The sequence below is a fragment of the Anarrhichthys ocellatus genome, unplaced genomic scaffold, assembly GCF_004355925.1.
Source record: "Anarrhichthys ocellatus isolate YVR2014 unplaced genomic scaffold, GSC_Weel_1.0 scaffold15, whole genome shotgun sequence".
Lineage (NCBI taxonomy): Eukaryota > Metazoa > Chordata > Actinopteri > Perciformes > Anarhichadidae > Anarrhichthys > Anarrhichthys ocellatus.
The window spans coordinates 8,908,469-8,931,010 of record NW_022280045.1 but is presented as its reverse complement, the minus strand read 5'-3'; the positions used below and the strand labels follow the sequence as shown (position 1 = coordinate 8,931,010).

At 42.2% G+C, this 22,542-nt stretch overlaps 1 protein-coding gene across 2 annotated transcripts; it reads right to left on the bottom strand.

Moving 5' to 3' along the window:
* Positions 1 to 9,183: 9,183 nt before the first annotated feature.
* Positions 9,184 to 22,131, bottom strand: LOC116387751 (SUN domain-containing ossification factor). 2 transcript variants are annotated; one of them, XM_031855116.1, is made up of 24 exons: positions 21,844 to 22,130; positions 18,891 to 19,005; positions 18,495 to 18,614; positions 17,975 to 18,207; positions 17,627 to 17,743; positions 17,306 to 17,438; positions 17,097 to 17,214; positions 16,871 to 16,995; positions 16,694 to 16,761; positions 16,493 to 16,600; positions 16,296 to 16,401; positions 15,862 to 15,882; positions 14,834 to 14,889; positions 14,101 to 14,183; positions 13,782 to 13,847; positions 13,626 to 13,691; positions 13,372 to 13,462; positions 11,705 to 12,985; positions 11,518 to 11,605; positions 11,066 to 11,170; positions 10,610 to 10,767; positions 10,151 to 10,230; positions 9,955 to 10,010; positions 9,184 to 9,848 (listed from the first exon to the last, which is right to left on the bottom strand). In XM_031855116.1, the coding sequence occupies exons 1-24, from the start codon at positions 21,906 to 21,908 to the stop codon at positions 9,384 to 9,386; spliced, it is 3,924 nt and encodes a 1,307-aa protein (XP_031710976.1). In that variant the 5' UTR covers positions 21,909 to 22,130; the 3' UTR covers positions 9,184 to 9,383. The 2 variants fall into 2 exon arrangements, with proteins under 2 accessions (XP_031710976.1, XP_031710977.1); XM_031855117.1 differs by lacking the exon at positions 15,862 to 15,882 and having other exon boundaries at positions 21,844 to 22,131.
* Positions 22,132 to 22,542: the final 411 nt, after the last annotated feature.

The window sequence follows — 22,542 nt, the reverse complement described above, 5'->3', positions numbered from 1 at the left end:
TGTTATCTACGCCAACCATTTATGTAAGTTACTACGAGCAACCACGGACGCATTGGCTGAAAGTCACCAGTCAACACGGTCACTTGTTAGATTGAAACAATCGTTGCTACGAAGCGTTCCTGATCCTGATTATTTGGAACTTATTCTCCTCTACCACCTTCTTGTTGTAGCCTCAAACCAAATAATCACCCTTCATAACACTATGTATGAGCTGAGGGCCGATATGGCATCAACATGATCCAACAAAAGACTTGTAAAAAGGAAGCGGAGTAATAACCTCCTTCTGCGTACCCCAAAACTAAAGAGGGAGAGAGGGAGTTTAATTAGGAAGGTCTCAACAAGCACAGTGGGGCTGTTTCACTAGATATGCATTGAGGTATTCGTAGTCAAGTTAGTAACCTTTATGAGAAAAAGGATTCACTTTTCGTGTTTTTGTGATCCTGAAAAGTTCAGAACATCAACATCTCTCACTCAAAGACAGAAAACAGAGAGCCAGAATGGTGATGGGCCACCACAGGAAAGACTTGGAGTTGATCCACTGATATGGGCGGCTGCCAACATGGATACGCAGCATCAGTATTTCAAGGTGACTTCCTTGGCAAGTTTTCTGGTTTAAAAGAGTTAGCATTACAATAAAATATTAATTTAACGTTCCAACCGGCCGACACACAAAGGTGGCAACTAGCTTGTGAACATCGTGGAGCATTTAGCTGCTAAAGAGACCGATATTTCAAGGGGTTTGGGGGAAACCAAAACAGAGCTCAAGGGAGAGTTACATTTGCCATGTCACCAGAAACAACAAAAGAATGAACGCTAATGGTGCTCCGAGTCTGCTGGGTGTGTGAATGCGTGAATGTTCACTGACACAAGCTGAATTCTAAATGAACAAAGCCTGGATATTAAGTTGTATGATGACAAAATAACAACGACAATGGTCTTTAAAAGAAATCCCTCATGTAAAATAACCAAAATTGTGACAGATAATAGTGTGTTCAGTATCCCCATCACTGAGAACAATGGATTTTCATTTGCATGTTCTTCTGTAAACATTATAAAAACTTAAGTCACTAGAACAATATCATCATCACTCCCTGAAAAGATTCATTGTTCTTAGATGTTTAAACAACACAGTGGGCCTCAAAGTTGAAGTCAACTCAAAATGATTAAACTGTAAAATCTCATTTAGCACAACTCCATTCTGCTAGTTGTGCTGTATATCAGCTTGTCCGTCCTTTTCCCTGGTTTAGTGGGAAGAAAATAAACCTGCCTTGTATTTCTGAAATGAGCGAAAAGGACAGAGGTATCAGCCAAACACAACCTTGCTCAGGGGGGAACGCACAAACAGTCGACCCGGTCCTTCTAATTCCCGCTGCGCGCTTCTCTCACCTGGCAAGTGTCTCCCCAGGGAAGGTGACAGAGGTCGTGATGCGGAGGACGGGGGGGCCAGATGCGAAAGCAGAAGCCCCGGGAACCAACACCATCATCCTATCTTCATCTGTAGGACCCCCCCCCCCCATTAAGTGTAACCATAGCAACAATCTGAGCGAGAGGGGGGGGGGCCACTAACCCTCGAGGGGTCTTTTAGTGTCAGGGTCAGTGCAGTCGCCTTCAAACCGCCTCTCTACAACGCTAAGGAGAACTACTTTACTTTGGGAAATTCATAAACACGTTGTCCCTCTTGTGAAAACAGCATGAACGTGTTCTTCACCTTTGACTCACAGGTGATACGGTTTGCCACATGTAGAAGGAATCTTCGGTCTCAGGTTGAGGTTGAGTGACATCCATGACACACAGAGGCTTTTGTGAAGGAAGCTCCACATTTCCAGTGTGTAGTGTTTCTTCTTTTGGAGTGTTATGAGTGGAAGATGGTGACAAGATCGACAAGAAGTGAAAAAGTACATCAGGCACGGCACACAGCTTCTCTTTGCTCATACAGTTCACCTGCCTCGACGCACAGCTGGTGAGCCATTTGAGGCTTTTCCCCACGGCCACGATACATAATATCGGTGTTTGTTCAAAGCACTATGAATCACAATTACAAAAAGGCATCTACACAAGATATTCATATTCATTTAAATACCAATTAGCACATAACAGAGAGACCGTGCAGTCATTGTCTAGATTCCTGGTGCATTAGGTTTGCTTAGCAACAATGCAACGTCAAGAATGACAATCAAAGTGGTTCAGTTTCAACAGAGGGTTCGGAATTAGTTTGCGATCTCATCTCAAGATGGTTTTCTACGGGGTTTCCATGTTTTTGTCCACCGCGTGCTTTTCATGTTCCTCAAACCAGCTTATGCTGTAGATAATATTTAATCTATGGATGAACCAGTAACTAAAGATTAGTTCTCTCATAGCTGCGTATCTGCACACTCACTTTTCAATCTTTCCCGATCAACTTTGAATCAGCTGCTAGATAACCAATATTGTACATATCGGTAAGTATAAGTGGTGCCTCGTGTTTGCTGTATGTCCTCACTAAGCCAGGCGCAATTCAAAACATGTTTTCCTTCCCTTTTGGCTCGGTGCCCACACTAAGCTGACGTTTTTTTAATGCTGCCTACAAACTGGGTGGATCTTTAGTGCGAGCAGAGTATTCTAGTGTGGAACCAGTACTATAGGTTATTACTCATTCAAAAAGTACTTTACTGATTCGTCAGCAGCAGAGGTCATGCGTATTACTGGTAACTTTACTTTTGTTACTCAGCCCAGCTCCATCAAAGGAACCTTTAATAAACAACCCCAAATGCTCCACATCCATACATCACAGCTCTTGTGATCTCCACATCCCCCCCCCCCCTCCTCCTACTGCCCAACACCGCCTGTAACCCTCTCTATCATCACTCCTTCAGTAAATATAGCCGGTCATATATAGATCATCATATATTGATTGGCTATGTCAATAATCAATAAACATGTGTTGTCATTAAGCTGAAATTATGTTCTCAGATATTGTTTTATTTATAAAAAAGGAAAAAATGTGAAACTATATTAAAACACGTGCAAAAGGTGTTATGATTGTTGTGTTCTTTCAATTTAGCTGGTGTAAAATAGACCGTCTGAATTGATAGCGATACATCCTTATCTCATGATTGCTTTCACACTACCTACCTTTTGTGTCCTCTCGTGTTAAGTAGAGCATTATCTCATTATTAACTAGGAATCCACGATTAATTCATGACTGACTTAAGCCATTAACATTAATATTCAACATACTGGATGTTATATAATTAGTGTAACATTGACAATAGATGTGTGTGAGAGATTAAGATCATGAATATGTGTGCTCAAATATGTAATGTGCATTATAAACATTTTTTGAATTAGTTTAAAAGCGCCTACATTATATAGATTCAGAAAGAAAGAATAATCAACAATGTCAGATATGTTTTGAAGAGTCGGTAGACGAGCTGAAGATGGGTTCCGGCTTCAGTCGCAGTAAGGTCACCTTTTGGCATCTGGGTTGTGACTCATTCATCAGAGGGGGAAAGGTTAGGCTACGCGCTTCTGTGAAAGTGCACGTCATGCATGATCATTCTTTACTCTAGGCTGAATGATGTGCATCCTGTCCCGTATTTAGTCAACATGTCACATCTCATCTGTGTGTGTGTGTGTGTGTGTGTGTCTCTTTCTCTCTCACCCATACGGGCCTGGCATGAGAGCCTGACCCAGTGAACTTGGACTCAATATTGTATGTCCATACATCTGCACTCACGTCACATGAACGCAGGGACATATATGAGTGACGGGTGATATGTGTGACGAGTATCCATCATCACCCCTCGGAAACCTCCGGCTCCTGTGCCACATGAGCCCACGATCGTGGGGGAACACCTCTTGTTTCTGCGTGTCGCATCAGACGGCAGCAGATCTCAGATGACAGAAGGGCCCAGAGGGAAATAAGTCCATGAAACATTAAGCAGAAGCTTCCCTGGAGGAGACTGTTCTTCATATACATACATCTTCAACCGAAGGCTTATCCAATGTGACATGTCTGCAGCAGCTTTTTTTTTTTTTTTTTTTTTTTTTTTTTTTGAGTGTCTATACTTCAGCCCTACACACCGGGCTTAATCACAAGCGCACGGCGATGGGACTTCTGTGACAGTGGGCTTACCGAGGGGTAAGGCACGGCCCAATTGATTCCAAGTGGCTGCCAACGTCTTATCGGCCCTCTCGCTAAGCACCCTGCTAAACGGCCCCTGTCTGAATGCCATTGTGGCTCGACCAGGAAGAAGATTTAGCTGCTCCTAAATCACAACTATACAAGTGCGCTTATTGTGACGTCCGCCACTGGGAGGAAGTGCGGGGAAATTGGGTCGAGGAAATATAATGAGCGAGGTTATTTAATGGAAAAGAAGGAAATGAGCAATAACGCTGGTGAAAGACGGCGGTGGGAGGGGATGGGAGAATCTGTGACAGGAGTTGTAAATCCGCATTTAATGCAGCGCTCTGAAATGGTATCCGCAGAACATCAAAGAAGCCCCCCCTACTCCCCTCTCGCAAAAATCTAAGAAAGCAAAGCACTCAGAGGATTATTCTCCTCCAATCGCATATACGCTCAAACCGACGGGATCCTTCACCCCTCACTAACGTTAGACCCCTCTCCCACACAAAGAGAGAGAGAGAGAGAAGTATGCGCCTGAGAAGAAAGGTGGAAGATGCAAGGATATGTAGAGAAAAATAAAAATGAAAGTGAGGCTTTGCCCTTTTAAAGGACAGATGGGTATTCAAGCCCAATGAGAAACCTTTAACAGATGCCGGTATCTCCTCCTGGAATGGGTCAAGCTTCAAATACACTACATTTCCCATATGTGCAACCAAGAGCATCATTTCGGTTCACCTTACCTGCTTGGTAAATGCCCACATATTTCCGTGCACCTATATGCTGCCGGTTTGTCCGTTATATGGCGGTTTAGTCTTCAAGCCTAAACAAGGTAACCCTGATGACATCACCGGGGTGTTATTTCTCATGCTGTGTTCAACCAGAACACAGGGTACATTTTAGAGGCCGTGCTGCTGCATGTAAAGTCAGTAAAAAGACGTGAGTAGATGTGAATGCATGGCAATTTGCACACGGAGGTGCAAATTTAGACACAGATGTGTTGGTGCTAGTTGAAACTGACATGAGGGAAAAGATGCACTTATCCCGGGGCTTTACCAATCTAGTGTTGCATCATAAATGCACAGAGACTATAGGAAAAAAGGAGAGCAGCGATGAGAATAACAAAATGAAATGGAGTTCCTGGTGAGTTCTGAGATCAGTCAATTTGGGGTAAATAAACTGCAGAAATGGGCCAGTGGGCAAATTCAAGCAAATAACACAAGAAAAAAATAAAAGTTGTGTTTCACTTTCTGTCTGAACACAAAAACTCCATTCAGAGAAACAGAAGGCATTTCACAAACGTTTTCACCAAGGATGCATCCCATAGCAAAAGCAGGGCTTTGGGTATTGGCTAATAGAGGGTATATACTGTATATATATATATATAGAATAAATATGAATTTATTGGCCCCATTGTCACTCATACCCAATTCAGCTATTTGAGTCAGTATCTGTCCTATGTATATTGCTATTTTCACAGGTTATGTAGTTTTTTTATGACATTAAACTGACGTTTATGGGTAAAATTGGTGAAATGCCTCTTAACTAAATATTTAGAGTGTTAGAAAACCCCTTCTGGCAAGAGTCAGGACTTAATTCCGTCCGTATTGTCAGGATTCAGTCAAGCTAACAGAGTATCTGAGCAGACACCTGTACATCTAAATAAAAACATACAGACACAAAAGCACACTGAGAATAGTCAGTCCACAACAGACCTCGGATAAAGTGCCCGGGAAAAGAGGATTGCAGCCCTGCATTCACAGATAATCTTTGGAACGAGGCAGGGCAAACAGAAACCTAGGAATTCTGTTAACAAAATGAAGGGGGGGGGGGGGGAAAGAGCATCAGGGCCGCTTATCTCTGAAAGGCTCCTGCTACCCAACCGGGTCAGATGAATAAAGAGGTTTTAACCTAATTTCTCACATCCACCACTGTTCTGACCGCAGCGAGCGACAGACAGCGTGTGTAAGTAATGGAATTAATCCAGTTTTTCTGACATGGAATACACAGCTGGAGCCAAATGATAAATGCTTTTGGTTGAGGCTGCACATCAAAAGATGCTGTCTTCAAACACATTTTCAGCCAGTGTTCTGATTTCCATGAGGCTCTTCAAATGAACACTACAAAATAGTGAGCACATTTGGGTCTGAATATTCCTTGATTCAGAGTCTAACAAGAGCATTTTAATAAAAGAACACAAATATGATAATAAGGACAGCAGTTTGAGTGGCTCCGTGGTGGCAAAGACAAAAGCAGATTAATATGCATGGTGGAGAGCAGTAATAGCCCTTGAACTCATTTACTTCCATCCCGAGTAATGACTCATCACGTGGAAGATGATGGTGAGGGTAGGGTGGAAAGAATTACAATAAGAAAGTTTATCAGAGGATTGCACTGCCCCCTGCTGGACAAAGCAATGAAAACACTTACATAAGAGAGATTACAGTCGTTCAGTTTTACCTGCAGAGCTGGCTGAAATGATTGGATCATACATTCTTATTGTTGTCAAAACTGCTGTCTCATGAATACATAAACTCAGTGATGCAAACATGTGTGTGTGTTATTTGTTCATGCTTTTACAGTTGATGTGGTTTAGTTACTACACTGTATATGTAAACATGTCTAGCAACATGTGCAAGAGTGTGTGTGTGTGTGTGTATGTGTATCCTCCCTCCTTCAAATGTGTATGGCTTCAATTGTTAGACATGTTAAGCTTTTTAATTGGTTGAGAGGATTTGCAAAACGAACAATTTCCTTGAAAAGAACTGTGCAAGGTCACTCAACCAATCACAGGAAATCCTCTGCATGTCAGTGCCATATTAAAGACGTTCCAACATATTCTGTGACCTATCAGATTGTATGATCTGTTAAGAAATTTCAGCTATATTGTTGGTCTTCCGTTCAGTTCCAGAACAACTCTCCTGAGGCTGGGCCCATTCACCTGCTTAGTATACCTCAGTGAGGTGGAAGCTTGCTCTAACAAGGTCTGAGCTCAAATCCATCCCAACCCTGATCCAAATATTTCCCGTTTACAGCACTTGATAGAATTAAGCTTCATTCTTCCATAGACAAAAAGGTGGAGACATCAAATGTAATGTGTCTAACGTTATTGTACAATTCCAGGACTATGCAGGTCAACGATTGGAGGTAGAAGCAGAAATTGTTATTATTATTATTTTTAACTGTTCCTGTTAGCTCACATAGTTCATAAACTGTAGCTTCATAAAACGTAATATTTACATGGGCTATGTCTATTCATCACAACGAACATCCAGCCTCATGTTCACAGAAACTTTTTCAAAATATGAACAAAAAAAACCGTCAATGTCTAACCTGCAGTGGCATTTTAGGTGGACAATGATGCAAAACTACAGATGCAAAACCAAAACATTGCACAACATTACAATTTGACACAAGGCACTATTTGAAATTCCCCACACTCTTTAACACAGGCTGAATGGCACATACCGGTTCTCCTCGTGACCGCAGTGAACTCAGCAGACACTCAGATCTTCGTGGTCAACTCAGCAGACACTTGAATTTTAGTGCACCTATATGCTGAAAAAACCTATATGCTATTTTGGAAACCGGATGTTGTCTGACGGTAATCTTGCACCCTTATTTGACATCTTATTTTGAAAGCCGGATGTTGTCTCACGTTAATCTTTCCGCTAACTTTGCAAAGTCCTTCGCTCGCTCCCGATCTGTGCCGTTTGAATGCGTTTACCGTGAATTTCAGCATATAGGCGCACTAATATTTAAGTGTCTGCTGGGTTGACCACGGAGATCCGAGTGTCTGCTGACTTGACCGCAGTTCCTCGTGTTGCTGTTATGCTGCTCTGTTTGCACAGTCCTGTGGTTTTCATGTTTGGTAATCCTCTCAGAAAGATGCTTGTGATTATTGTTAAAGCCACTTCTTGACCATCGCCTCCTAATAACAACCAGAAGCAAAAAAAAAAAAAAAAACGTCTTCTGTGACATGCTTGCTGTCATATTTTTAACAGCGGTTTTGGTTCTCAACACCATCCTGCCCAGGTGTTTCCTGTCATGGTTTTTCCTCATAAGTCACATTGTCCATGTTGGCTGCAGTGACTATCTACCAAATACTAACTTCTGCAAACGTAGCGTGCTAAGTAGCTAGCCAATCAAATAGCGGAGTGGCAATGCGCAATCAGCTCCAAATTGGTGTCATGGGCAAATGCTTTGGGCATGCGCACTGTAGTTTACACAGTCCGGTCACTTGACTCTGCAAGTGTGAGGCCAGCTCCACACTGGCCTCTGAAGCCAATGTGCCATTAAAACACCATTTTAAATATATTCTACCCAGTCACTGGCCTTAACTTGTAAATAAGGATTAATAACAGCAGCGTTTGAGGATTTTTATGCCATGTATTAATCCAAAATTATTCACTCAGTACCACTAAAACCAGCAGGTGGAGTTTTGTCGCACTTCCTCCATATGCCCCATGGCCTCTAGAAACCTGCACTAGTGTAAACATACCAAGTAAATGTGTCTTTAATATTCTACTTTGATTAAACACTCCACTAATAAGTCCTGTTTCTCGCTCCAACAACTTCATGACTGGACTTGAGTGCAGTTGATGATTGATTAAGCTCTGTTTTAGGAATATTTGAGGTTGAGTGGTTTCATTTAATCCAGAACCAGTTGCTGTATAAAGTCTCACTAAATACATTTGTGTTTTCATTGAAGTGCATTAAACAGTCTTTCTTCTCCTTCAGGTTCACTGAATCAACAACAGAACAAAGCATGGTGCATTTTCTTTTGCTGCTGTAGTTCTCGACTTTCAATATTAAAAATCCAAAATATGTTGACATGTCTTTTTGTGCTTTACACCCAAAATACATTTACATCTACAGTTTCTGGGCTTTTACTTTGAAGGTGAACTGACTACAGAAAACATCCTGAGCGTGTTATTAAACATTTGAGGCATAGAAGTCACATGTTTATGAAATAAAAAGTATAAATGGAAAATTGAGATGGATGTTTGTAAATAATAAAACCTGATTGAAACATTTTGTTCATGTATAGTGTCAATAGTCACAATAAATATTTCCAAACAAAACATAAAATCTTTAATGGAAAGATGGGAAGACATTTCTTTGATTTGAAGTATAACAAATATAAACATCTGACGAGAGCATCAACAAAAAACAAAAGTAAGAGAGCAGGGATTGTCTCATATCGAAGCTGAAAGCTGCCTGTGGCTACAGAAATAACATCCATCCTCTTTTTGGAAGCAGTCAGTGAGAAGAAGTCCTGTCAAACAGGACCTGAGAGGGAAACATTTACCCCAAACGTCCCAGAGCTGTGCTCCGTTTTTCTGTTCATGATATCCTGTATGGTGGAGATGTGCAATGGTTCGCTCCGGTCCCTCCGTGGGACCTGAAGCAAGTCCCCCCCCGCACAACAGGGCTTTGGACGCCTGCGTCTAAACGCCCGTTTCTCCGCCCGGGTCTTTGGTGGAGGGAACCCATCACAGACTTGGCTGCAAGCTGTGGTGATGCCACAGAAGGAAGGGTCATCCGAATGTGAAGACCCCTCTGAGCTGCCCTCCGACGGCGAGTCTCTAAACAAAGGTTGGAGCAACCTTCTGGCGAGGGGTGTGGGGTTTGTGGTGATGGGTGCACCGTTACATAAAACAGCTCCATTACACAGTTCTGGAGCTTGAATAGAGGGCTTCAGAGTCTCCACTTCCTCCGTGGGTTTCATCTTACGGCGTCTCCTCTGTGTGGGAAAAAGCGAGGAAGAAAGAACTGTTAACCGTTAATCAGTTACAACCTGTATTTCAAGCTGATATCGAACAAAAATAAACAATCTAATGTTTACACACCTTTCTGTTAGCTGGACAAAGACTCTGCGTCTCCTCTGGATGCAGCATTTCTGGGCCTGTGAGCCAAAGATTGAGGTTAATTTCTACCAAGATAACAAAATGGCTCAAACTCTTATTTATTCAAGATATATCAAAAAACAACCTTGAAGCAGATTCATATTATTACCCTGATAGCACTTGTGTAGTAGAGCCTTACCTTCAGTGGCGGCAAGTGAGTGTATGAGTGGATAGGATGCACTCCTCTTCAAGCCCGTCTCCTCACAGGAAGAGAACTGCCTATTAAGAGAACAGCAATGGTTGAGGAACAAGGCTGCGTGTAGCAACTTTTATTAAGACATGAGTCACGGCTGAGTCATCACTTAAGATTCCAGCTGCGATGCTCTCGATGATGAATTGCATCAATAAACTTGCTTAATGAGTAGAAGCCGTTCAAGGCACAGTAACCTCGGCTCGTTAGATGTTATAGCCCATTTAGAGCTGCCACTCAGTGCTTAGTCACACTTAGCCTCTCCACTCGAGCGGTTTCTTTTGCCACCATGTATGTGTGGCTTAATCTTTCCTTGTATCTTGTTATAAAGATAGTATTTGTCATCATATATATATTATATATATATATTTTTTCCAGTAGAAAGTACACGTTTGATTGTCTCGCTACCTTTCAGGACAGCAGTAGGTGTAGCTCTTGGGTATGGGTGGCTCTGGTTCGGTGGTTGGAGGAACGGTGGCGATGCGGCAGTGGTTTGCACACAGCAGCAGGCCGAGACACAGACACAACACCAGAGACAGCAGCAGGTAGTTCTGCCTGTCTGACACCTGGGAGACAGACCATTGATCATATCATTAAGAAAACAGTGGCAATGTCTGATGCATTGTGACCACGGAAAAATACAGTGAGGAAAATGTATATATGGTATCCATATAAATGAAACATTTTGCTGTAACAGAATACAGTTACAGTTTATGCATCCTTATTACAGTTACTCCCCAAGACTGGTCAGGACCCACGTATGATCCTAATGACTTGGTCCCAGGAAAAGACTCAATTTACTATCAGGCTGAAAACAACTCCTGATTACAGATGAAGGCTTTGTGCATGGAGCGTTGTAGCTACCTCCTCCTGCAGCTGGCTGACTCTGACAGACAGGTTGAGAACCAGCTGAGTGAAATTCTCCAGCTGGCCCTGCAGCAGCTGAATGGACTCAGTCTGACGCTGGTCCTACGGGAGGAAGAGGACAACAAATTAAGCAACCGCGCGCACACACGATCACGTCATTGAAATGGTATGTGTAGGTATTAGGAATAAATATTTGAACGTACAATGTTTTTTTCTGAGTTTGCCACTATGAGTGACCCTGTTCACATTACATGTAGTCATTTGATCGATTGCTAGAATTAAGATATTGATTAGTGCAGCTATAAACCCACAGAGGAAAGAAAATCTGTGGCAAGACTACTCCGCCTGGCAAGACTTTTAAATGCATTTTGAATCAATAGAACAATATGGTTTTGTGACAACTCACTTTCAACTGTCTGGACTAACATCTGTGCCCTTTCATTGCCCACCTGTTCCTCTGCTATTCTAGAAGTGTTCTGGAGTTTAATGATTGTTGTGTTGAAAGCCTTCTGCATCTCCTCCATCTGCTTTCGATACCTTGAGTCAAAACATGGAAGATTAAGTCTGAATATCAGCCTCTACTCAGTTTAAAAACAAACCATACTTTGCTTTTTTTCCTCTCTGTAGCACTCTCACCTCTGGCTTAGCTGCTCCAGGTAGCGTCCGCTGAGTGACATGTTCATCTCCAGGGCCTTGATGCGGTTGTTGAGCCTCATGAACACGGACTCCTTCTGGCTGGAGCCGTGCACTGTGTTTCCGTTCTGCTCCGTGCCGTTGGGGGCCTCGGCGTAGATGTCTGAGAGCGACGGCGAGGGAGGCTTGCCACCTGACGATGTCGGGATGTCTTCCGCGAAATCCTCCGTTTTAGTTTCCGTGATGGCCGAGAGACCACCAGAAGAGGGCTCAAGTTCTGTTATGGCGTCTGGAGCAGGGTGGGATACCTCAAAGGAAGTAGTGCTACCTTCAGGTACAGTTGGTGGGTCGGGGTGAGGTTCTGATTGAGGGGAGGTGGTGGGATGGAGAACTTTGGATTTGTCCGTGCTATCTGGGATTTGCACTGAGAAGTCTGTCTCCGGTTTAGAAACCTCAATGTCAGACTTCTCTTCTGTTGGTGCCACTGAGGCATCGTCCACTGCTGCACTGACCCCGGGTTTTACATAGATGGAGCCACTGAGAGAGGCTGAAGGCTCAATGTGCTTCTCTTCTGCCAGCACGTCTTGGCTCTTCTCTGGCTTTGGCTCCTCAGAAGACAGCTGTGGTGTCTCCACAATAGGAGGTTTGGCAGAGGATGAGTCAGTGGCACTGGGTTCGGGGAGGTTCGAGGTCCGACTGGGCTCCAACAGAGGAGGTTCAGACATAGACTCTTTATGAGATTCTACCGCGTTCCCTGGGGGAGGTGGCGTTTCTGACGGTCTGGCTTCGCTCTCTAGCTCCTGTTCGGAGGCTTGTTCTCGTTCATGGGGCTGATGTACCTCACTGGAATGCTGCTGAGGTTCAGGGCAGGCAGAGGGAGTCAGAGGTATATGCCGCGTGGGTGTTAGGATGGGAATAATCATTTGCTTTCTGTTCATAGTTTGGCATCTCCGTTTCTTGGACAGCAGGGCTGAACACTGCCGGTGGAGATACTCCTGGAGGGAAGCTGCGCAAGAGGAATCAAAGGAAGTAAGTAGTGAACAGTAGTTCTGGCGCTCATGCTGATTCCTTTGCTCTTTTTCTTCATCAAACTCCTCCTTTTCTAAAAGAGTGATTGTAGAGCTGATTGGTTCCTCCTCCTCTTTCTCTAAAGGGAAGACAATGTTTTCCTCCACTTGGGGGAGCTCTAGTTCGCTTGTGTCAGCTGTAGATGTCTCTGACTCAGAGGTCTCTGAGGACGGGATATTGGGGTCGGGAAAACTCTCTTCCACTTCAGAGTCTGGACTACAGATGGAGAAGGACAACATAGTACATATAGTAAATACAGTAAATACAGTAAAAGAAAACAACATAACATCTAGAGAGCATGTAGAGCAACCCTCATCCACTATTTCACAAACTACTGGCTAATGGAAAAGCCAAAGTCCAGGTATGAGGAACTAATAAAAGCTACCCGGACGTATTAAGCGGCAGCCATGATAAGAGCTGGTTAAATTCTTTAAGTGGGAACAGTGCTTCAGTGCTTCCTTTCTGATCTCTTTTAGCATCAGGTACACTGGACCGTCCTTTACAGAAGCAAAGGCAATAACACTTAAATCAGTCAGTATAATGAAATTACGTTTCTTTGTTCAACTCTGAAAGATGTTGCAAAACTCATGACATGCACTCACACTGAAGTGAGGTCTTCAGTGGTGGATGGAGAGCTGGTATCAAGTTGGTCTGATGGCTCTGTCATGTTCACTTCCTGTGATGAAAGGTTACCTAAGAAAAGTAAACAAGAAAAACAACATTGAGAGCGAACACACAAATAATCATCGGCAACATTTATTGTCAACAACTGAATCGTTGGATAAACGGACTGTAAACAGGTTGTGAGAGAAAACTGGATGTCGAAACGTTAAGCTAGGTGTTGCGTTGGTCATACCTTGCATCTCTGAGCCTCCACCGAGAACATTGACAGCAATGTTATTTACCATGTTCAAAATCACATCTGAAGAGAAATATGTAAACACAAGTCAATACAGTTGTCCAGGTTCGGGATAATGGTGGTCAACTTTATGCAGTAGCAATCCATGTTTACCCTTTGCTGATCCAATCAGATTGTTGGATAACTTGGCTTCACCATGTGCATATCCAGGAGGATAATCTGTAGGGAGCAGTGTACTTAATAACACGCACCAATCCAATGACAAACCATTAATGTTTAATGATAAGTATGAATGTAATACCACTTCAAATTCTGGGATTTTTGGTGCATTAACCAGAAACATAACACACAGATGAACCTTTCAATGGGACTAGTTTATTATATTATCCTGTGTGATACAAACTGTACCAAATTGGTTTGTGTGTCTTGCGTGCTGAGAAAATTCCTAATATGTGATGATCTACGTTCTCACCCAAGTCATCATCCTGATCATCTGGTCTTTCTGCAGGATCAGCGATCTCCTCGTACTCCTCGACCATGCTTGTGCCAAACACCCTGGCAACAAAAAACGTACATGAAAATCATTCTACAACCAAGCTCACGTTACAGTGAAACCTAATCCGTCTCATCTAGCAACATAAAAGTGATCTACTCTCAAGGCTAGGAGAGCCTGTAGGAGGCAAAGAGCTACACTAAAAGCCTACAACTCACACACACACACACAGGTCATATAGTATAGGAGAGTCCTCCAACAGCTGGTCTCTTTCTCAAATACTTCCACCTCTTTGGTACATAAGCCAGATATGCATTTTGCAGAAGTGTAAAGAACAGCTGCTAACATCTGCATTAGCTCTCCTTGTTCCCACCGTGTGTACAGTACAGCGTGGGCAAAGACGGTGTGGTCGGAGTGAGCTGGCCATGACCACATGCCAAATATTACATAACATCATTTGACACCATCTAGAGCTCCTGAAGTATGCAACAAGCTCTCATTAGGAGACACACTTTAAGCCAACTGGTTTAATCAGCGTTGATTAGAATAGAAAAATGCATAATCAACAAAAAAGACATGAAACACAAAACATTAAAAATGAAGTACAATGACAAGAACATGACACATCCATAAAAATACAAACATGTCGCTTTCGTGTTCCATAGTAAGGTTTCTTAATTCTTACTTATTAACTATGTTAATGATTACGTACCTTATGAGACTGAGGGGACAGAAATGTTCAGAGCCAAAGTGAGAGACCAGCTCTACCTGAAAAAAAACAAAAAACATATTCAAATATTGTCATGGAAGTGGGCGATGTATAGAGTGCTGCAGGGATGACGTGTTTTTGTGGGCCCGGAAGTTAGCATCGCACTGGTTCCCAATTCAATTTTCCATTGGATCTTGGATTATTAAAAAAAGCTCTGTGGCAATTTAACACAAGTTCTTTTTTTATCTTTACACAGTTGTTCAGCAAGACAATCTTGACAGATGAACAGCACTTATATGATTTTTGAAGCGTGAATGCAAAATAGGCAGAGGTAAAAAGCTAACGCTAGGCTATAAGAGCATGTGGCTATACAGGCAGGTTTGTGATGACGTTTTGCAGTCTCATTTAGACACTTGAAAGCAACTGCCTTTTTTAAGACACGTAAGAGCTTCAGAATTCACAAGAAGGGTAGCTACTGACGTATTTCATGTTGCAGAACAAAGCGTTAAAATCTCTTAAACTTGTGTTAATCAGTCCTTATTACAGGCATCGAGCCAAAAAACCATCGACTTTGAGACAAGGGAACCTGAGGTGCTTGAGGACTCTTTCCCGCAGCACTCTATTGTTGTCTGCGCCGTGTTTTATTTTAAATTTGCAAACAGCAAAGCCATGATTTTGTTTTATTGTAAAATCAACACAATGAGTTTAAATGAAACAATGACTGATTGCTAATAAACCTGTCAGTATCGGGTAAGTTAGATCATTTGACATAATATGCGTTTTTATTTGATGACAACTCATGGGTTTGATTTTAGGAGTTATCAAATATTCATTACGTGAGATTCTATTGAAAGAGCATTTATTGAAGTTACAATAGGTTAGCAGTTAGCATAGCAAGTCAGATCTGAATGTGTTTAGATATGATCACACCACTCAGACAAAAAGAAAGACACAACCCCCCCCCCCCCCCCACCCCATGTTTACTATTCAGCTCACACAACCACAGATCTCTACAAGAAAAGTAGGCTAACCTTTATGTACTTGGTGAACATCTGAAGCAAGAGAGACAGAAAAAAAGAATTAAGAGGCGTACACATGCATTCAAAACAGGACCGAAGAGCGTATGTTGCTTTTCATTTGAGTCACTTCAAAGGCAGATCAACCAAATGTCAAAATCTAGAATGTTAAACACTACATTTTACATTTCAGAAAAGGTCTGGTGCTCTTATCCATAATAATAATACCAAATGATAAACACTGATATTGTAATCCACAAAAGGCCAAGACCTCATTTTCTACAGTGAAGAGGCCAAAACCTCCATCGAAAGAGATTCAGAGAGAAAATGTACCGAAACAGCTGGACAGTTAAATACTCACCTGCATTAAGAGATTACAGCGATTCCTCTGCACGACATTAGCACAGAGTAGAGACAAACGCAATGGTGAAGTGTCTAGAAAAACTCACCTTCACATATTTAGCATAAAGATGCTCATCTAGTGGGAAGCTCTGGACTGTGCGTTCATCCCGGGCGTGAAAGGTTCCCAGCTTCAGCCACTTGTTGGTCGGATATCTACAGGAGAAGGTAAATAAATAAATAGAAAGAATACCAAAATTGGTATTAAACTGGTGGATACTGTATGTGTGGTAGCTGCAGTACATACCTATCACTGATGGAGACCAGAAAGTCTTTGGGGGTAGAAGAGAACAGCTCAAAGTTAGCGATGTCCAGCTGCTTCACCTGGATGGGCTCACAGAGCTCAATGATGAACCTGGGCGAGAGCGAGATAAAAGTGGAGGTGAAAAGAAATGTCGTCAGGTTGAATCCGTGGATAGAAAGCAGGAGATGCAAGCATACTACATACCAGATTTTATTGCTACAGGGGTTTAGCATGTACAAGTCCATGTTCTCCTTCAAAATGGCCGAAGTGCTCTGTATGGAACAAATTCACAGATTAATATGCGTTTGTATTTGTCACGATGTGAACATCCCTGAGAGTAAGCAGATTCCTCAATAGGCTGTAGTATCACACATACGGTACCTTTGCCTCTGGGTTAGCGCCAAGTAACTTGGCTCCACACTCCACTGAGGCGTAGTTATTGAAGTTCTTCTGGACCTTCTTCACCGTAGGAGGAGCGCCATTGTTAGAAGTATGAGTGGACTGAGCTATTGAGAGGACAAACAGAATAAATAACCGGAATATATGTTATGTTCGGAATCATCAACCTTAACACAACGTTGTAAAAAGGACAAACTTGGACTCGTACTCTTTTCATTCTCGACCTTCATCATATTCCGCGTCCACTCGTCAAAAGTGGGGATGTCCTCGGGGTCTTTGCTGCTCACACTGGAATCGGTGCTTGTGGAGACAGGGGACCTCAGGTCCTGTCAAGAGATAATGAGAAAATGAGAGCTGGGGCACCTCCTTTGGTAGAGAGAGGGAAAAAATAGCTCACTCAGTATCCGAGGTCCTTACTTGCTCTTTTAGCACGTTTGATGCGTTGGCCTCTAGATGTTGTGTGCTGGGACCAGTCTGAGGTGGGTCACCGTGGGTTTTAGTACCTGCAGTGTGAACATTGGAAGTGTTCTCCAGAACAACTGGAGGACTGCTGTGAGAATAAAAAAACAAACAGTTCTTTTGTTTGAGAGTGCAAGAGTCCCATTTGCCTTTTAATATGACCTATAACCAAATGCTGCTGCTGCTTACAGTGAAAGCCAACCTGACGACAATGCTAGAGAAATATTTCTTTAGATATTTTTAGCTCACTAAGTAGGACACAAGACTGACCGCACCCACCTGTCATTGTCATATGGGTTATTCTCTTCTTCTTCTTCTTCTTCTTCACAGTGTGCTGGAAGCAGGACAGAATCAATGACCTCGGGTTCAGCTACGTCAGCTTCATCGTCTGAAACTCTGAAATGAAACAACAATCCATGTTACACTTTTGCAGCCATTTTATTTGCAGGGAAACGTCAAAAAAAAAGTTAATATTTTAAAGGAAGTTGCTCTCTTACAGTGCTGTTACCCGAAGTAATGTACATTTACTGAAACACCAGAATGAGATACAGCAAAGCAAGTATGCTTTAAAAATAACCGACAGATTAAATGAGCTGAACAGCTCTTGTGGAGATAAAAATATCTTGCCTATCTGGGATGTTGTCTTGAAGATTATGGGTGTTTGAGTTGTCTTCAAGCTCAGCAGCAAACTCGGAGACCGGGCGGGAGGAAGGCAGCAGGGAGGCTGAGTCCTGGTCTAGAGTGATGGAGGTTTCAGGATGTTGATTCTCTGAGCTTTGCTCAGGTTCTGGCTCAGGTTGCAAAATTCCTTTGTCTGCCTCCAACTGTTCCTCTACAGCCGGCTCCTCTACTTCAGAGGCCTGATGGATATACACAGAGACATTTGAGCTGTGGAGGGAAATATTAAAACGGTTGGATTCATCAACCAAACACTTAAAGCTTCACATGCTGCAGGAAAGATCAATAGAAAGGAGTGGATGGTACGGTGCAGATCCAGTTCTAAAACTGTTGTGCTGCTCTGGAGGAAACCAAATGGAAAAAAACTTTGGAAATCTGTTTTTGAAATGATCATTCACGTACATTAAGCAGCACAGAACAAATATGTAGTATTTAGATCAAGTTTTAATTTGCTACAACTACACTGTACCTCTATATATTGGTTTTCGTCCACCTCTTCTGTTGTCTGCTCCTCTATTTGCCGATCGCCCTCTATAAACTGCTCATTTTCAGATAAGGACTGGGCAGGTAAGACCTGGTTCTCCTCAATCTAGAGAAAAGCACACACAAATCCATACACAGATAACATTGACACCATAAAGGGGACAGTTCAGTCACAGAAGCCAAATCATCCCACTGATACTGTTGTGCTACTACTGTAAATCCGGTACGAGTCGAGCATGACAGCAGGTTTACTGTGTGCTTAAATCAGCTAGAAACTATATAATGGCAGTGTATGGTCACATGAGTTTTGTTTATTCAGCAACCTGTGACACCTCTGGGCAATGAAATGGGTTGCACTGTGATAACATACAGCTGATGCTACCTTGCGATGATGACTCCTTTCCCCCGACTCTTCCTCCGAACCGACGTCCTGTGAGGACACGGGCCTCTGGGCCTCTTGGTGCGCCTCGGTGCAACCGACATAACCACTAGGGTCCCTACGAGACACGGGGAAAGAAAAGCACTGTCATCATTCCATGCGAGTCAATTTGTCTGAATGTGGGTCCCTTGTCCTGGTATCTGGGAGAGAAGTATAAGTACTGCATTTGGGTATTCATAAACTCTTGAAACACGCATACTAAACATTGTGTTTGACTGCAGTCAGTCATACACAGTGGAAGCTGCAGCCCAGTCTCACAGCATGACGCACTGAGAAAGTCCCGGCGGCCTGGACCCCAACGTAGACTATTTATCTTATCTGTATGCGGAGTCCGGAAATGTTGTCCTTTTACAGAGATACACCTCAATCAAGCTGCATATTGCTCAACCCGAGTGTAAGGCCTGAAAAATGAATGTGAAACCTACAATGGTATATTTATATTTCGATATGTTCCGTTTTTGTCCGTTGTCTGAAACCTACTGTGTCTGTCACTTGTTTAGTGACAAGATACAAGTGAACATGAAAATAAAGAATTAAAAACATTTCAAAATTACCTAATTTTGAAATGTTTTTACACAGTTTCACTGTGTAGAGATATGAAAGGCCTGTATGTTTGTTTTAAACACCACAGTTAGTTACTGTGCCAGAAACAATGGTCAGGTTCACTGAGACTGTGCTCCCCCCTGGGAGGAAAACAACAATAATTAGCAGTAGCAAGGCTTTAAATAACTGCAGTAATAATGATAAGTTCCTGTGGGGGGGGGGGGGGGGATCCCCATTGTACCGTCTCAAAGGCCACACTTGAAACAGCGACTGCAGACTTGTCAACAATCCGAGCAATTATCTGGATTTTATTCTGCATTCCAGGTCAAGTACTCTACTTGGCCAACGGCTGGCTGACGCAACTGCTTTGTTGATCTGACTTGAGGGGCCAGACATGTTAGTGAACAACAGAGCAGTTGTTTTCTAATTAAAAACCCCCAAAGGAGCAAGAGTGGTATTAAGGCATGAGCTTTTACAGAGCACGTTGGGTATCAAGACTATTATGCAACACATTAAACAGATAAAGATGTCTCCCACATGTGCAAAGATCATGTTGATGTGACACATCTCTGAATGACAAGTGAGTCTCTCAACTTCAGTCACATGACACATCATCAACTGCTCCAATTTTCAACCTGTGTAATAATGTGATAAGGTGATTTAGTACGTGGCGATATGGCATCACATGTGTGGTGATTATGATTTCATGCACTACTCAACTTATTAGCCCCTTTCATACAAAGTGCTTCAGATTCACAGAGCAAGATTACAGTACAAAAAAAAAAAAACACTACAGACAAAATAAATAATAGACACTTTAAAAAAACTCGCAAGACAAAAACTTTAAACAATACAATTGTAGTCCCTTAGATAGGCTCAAGAGATAGAAACAGTGTGAAAACCAATGATTAAGACTTCAAAACTAAGGCAATAAATGCAGCTTAAATAAAAGCCAGGCTAAACAGATATGACTAAAGGTTTATTTTAAAAGTGTCACTAGACGGGCTCCTCAGATCCTCAGGCAGAGCGTTACAGAGACTAAAAGCTCACTCCCTTAACAGGGGCCATAATCAATGTTATCAATTACACCTGTGTTTTACTCCACAAAAACTAAACTAACATCTATAAACTGAGAAAATCCCACAGCTACTGAATTGTACCAGCGCTGCAGAGTTAAATCGAAATCGCCTTAGGCAATTTTCAAATGGCAGGAGGCCAAATATTTGTTAAGAGCAAAATGTACGTCATAAAACTATTGTATATTAAATACTGTCGTGCTGCAGAAATGTCCTGGCCTACACTTTAAATTCTACAGACTTAAGAAAAAAAAAATCTGTGTTTAGTACAGATCCCCGCAAAAATGACAACATAATACCTTAAATGTGTGTCAATGGAATTGAGAATGATTATGTTGAAGTTATCGTACCCTGTAATACAGCAAATCATATCGCAACATCAGTCAAAATAATTTTCTAAATGTTACTGTTCCAACAGTAGAGACAGGCATCAAAAGGTTAAAGAAATATTACCACAGCTTCAATGAGAACCCAAGCTATGCTGGTGAAAGTAGGCCAGGTCAACAACATAGATATTAATACACATAATAACACATCGTACCACCTCCTCCCTTTACTCTCTATCTGAAGTACAGTAGTCGGTGTGTGTTGTTGTTACTATCCTCAAACATCATGTCATGGCTGCAGCCCCTCATCCTACATAATCCTTCTCTCTGCTGGCTTTAACGTGCTCTGTAAGACCCAACAACTGACGTGAACGACCAATAATCCTGTCAAGAGCTGATGAACCAGATCTGTCAGGTCGGCTAACGTTAGCTCTGTGACAGTGTGGCTCGTGGGACTCAACAGTCATTGATATAACGTTAGACTCAGCAAATTCTCTCGTGGTTTTTTCAGTCAAAAGTCTTTCACACACGTTATGTTGTCAGTTTGAGTTTAAAGAGATTGATACGTGACAATTTATGGCGGGGCTATATGTAACTTACGTCAATTCCTCTAAATCACTCAGTAACGTATAAGCACCATTAAGGTGTAGAAGTATACGTTTTAGATAGTTACTATCTGAGGTATACAACTTGTTATCTATTTATCTATACGTTAGCTGTGTTAAACCTAGCTAACAAGCTACTTATGCTCAGCAACTCAAGCTAACCGTAACAATGACAACAAGTCAGAAGTCAGCCAGGTGCCACATCACAGCGTCATGTTTACTCCAACGTTATCTAGCTAGCTAGCTAATGCAATACTTTGAAATGGATTTACAGTTGAATAGTTATTCACAATCAATGACGTGGTAATAAGACTCAGTCCAAATGGGGCAAATTAAATCAACTTACCGACAGACTACAGCGACACACAGCAACACTGACACAACTCTCCATAACAGTGGTTTCATCTTCATCCCTCTCCTGCTGGGACAGACATCCTCACCGTGACGTTACTCGGAAATACGGTTTTCTGCTTTGTCTCTTGAGCTGTGTATAGTATTAATTCAGTGTTAATTCCCCCGCTGTTTCTTGTTAACTTAGCTTGCTGCTTCCCCAGCGAAGTGTGATGCTAACCGTTGTCACCTCCCCCCGTACACACACAACCTGTTTCTACCGATCGTCAGTGCGTGTCAGCGGGCGACTCAACCGTCCAATCAGAAGGCAGAGAGGCTGTTGCGCAGTTCACACTTAGCACGTGCTAGAGGCGTTCGTTTCGAGGACAATGGTTGCCCGCGTGGGTGGTGCTTCTTTTAGTGAGGTATTTATGTTGGCTACTCCTTTCAAATGTTAGATAGTTAGAAAGTTACTTTAATAATCCCGCAAGGGGACATTTTTTTCGCTACAGCAGTATTTATGGTACAGGTAAAGCAATACAAATAACAGAGTAAAAAATATTAAACATAAAAATGCAAATATAAGAATAAAAATACACAATATATACAATGAATTAGAATAATATTAAAATTAACTAACTAAACAATAGTGCAAAGATTTAACAAAACAAAACAAACAAACAACAGTGTAACAGAGTTATAGTCGTGTAATTGA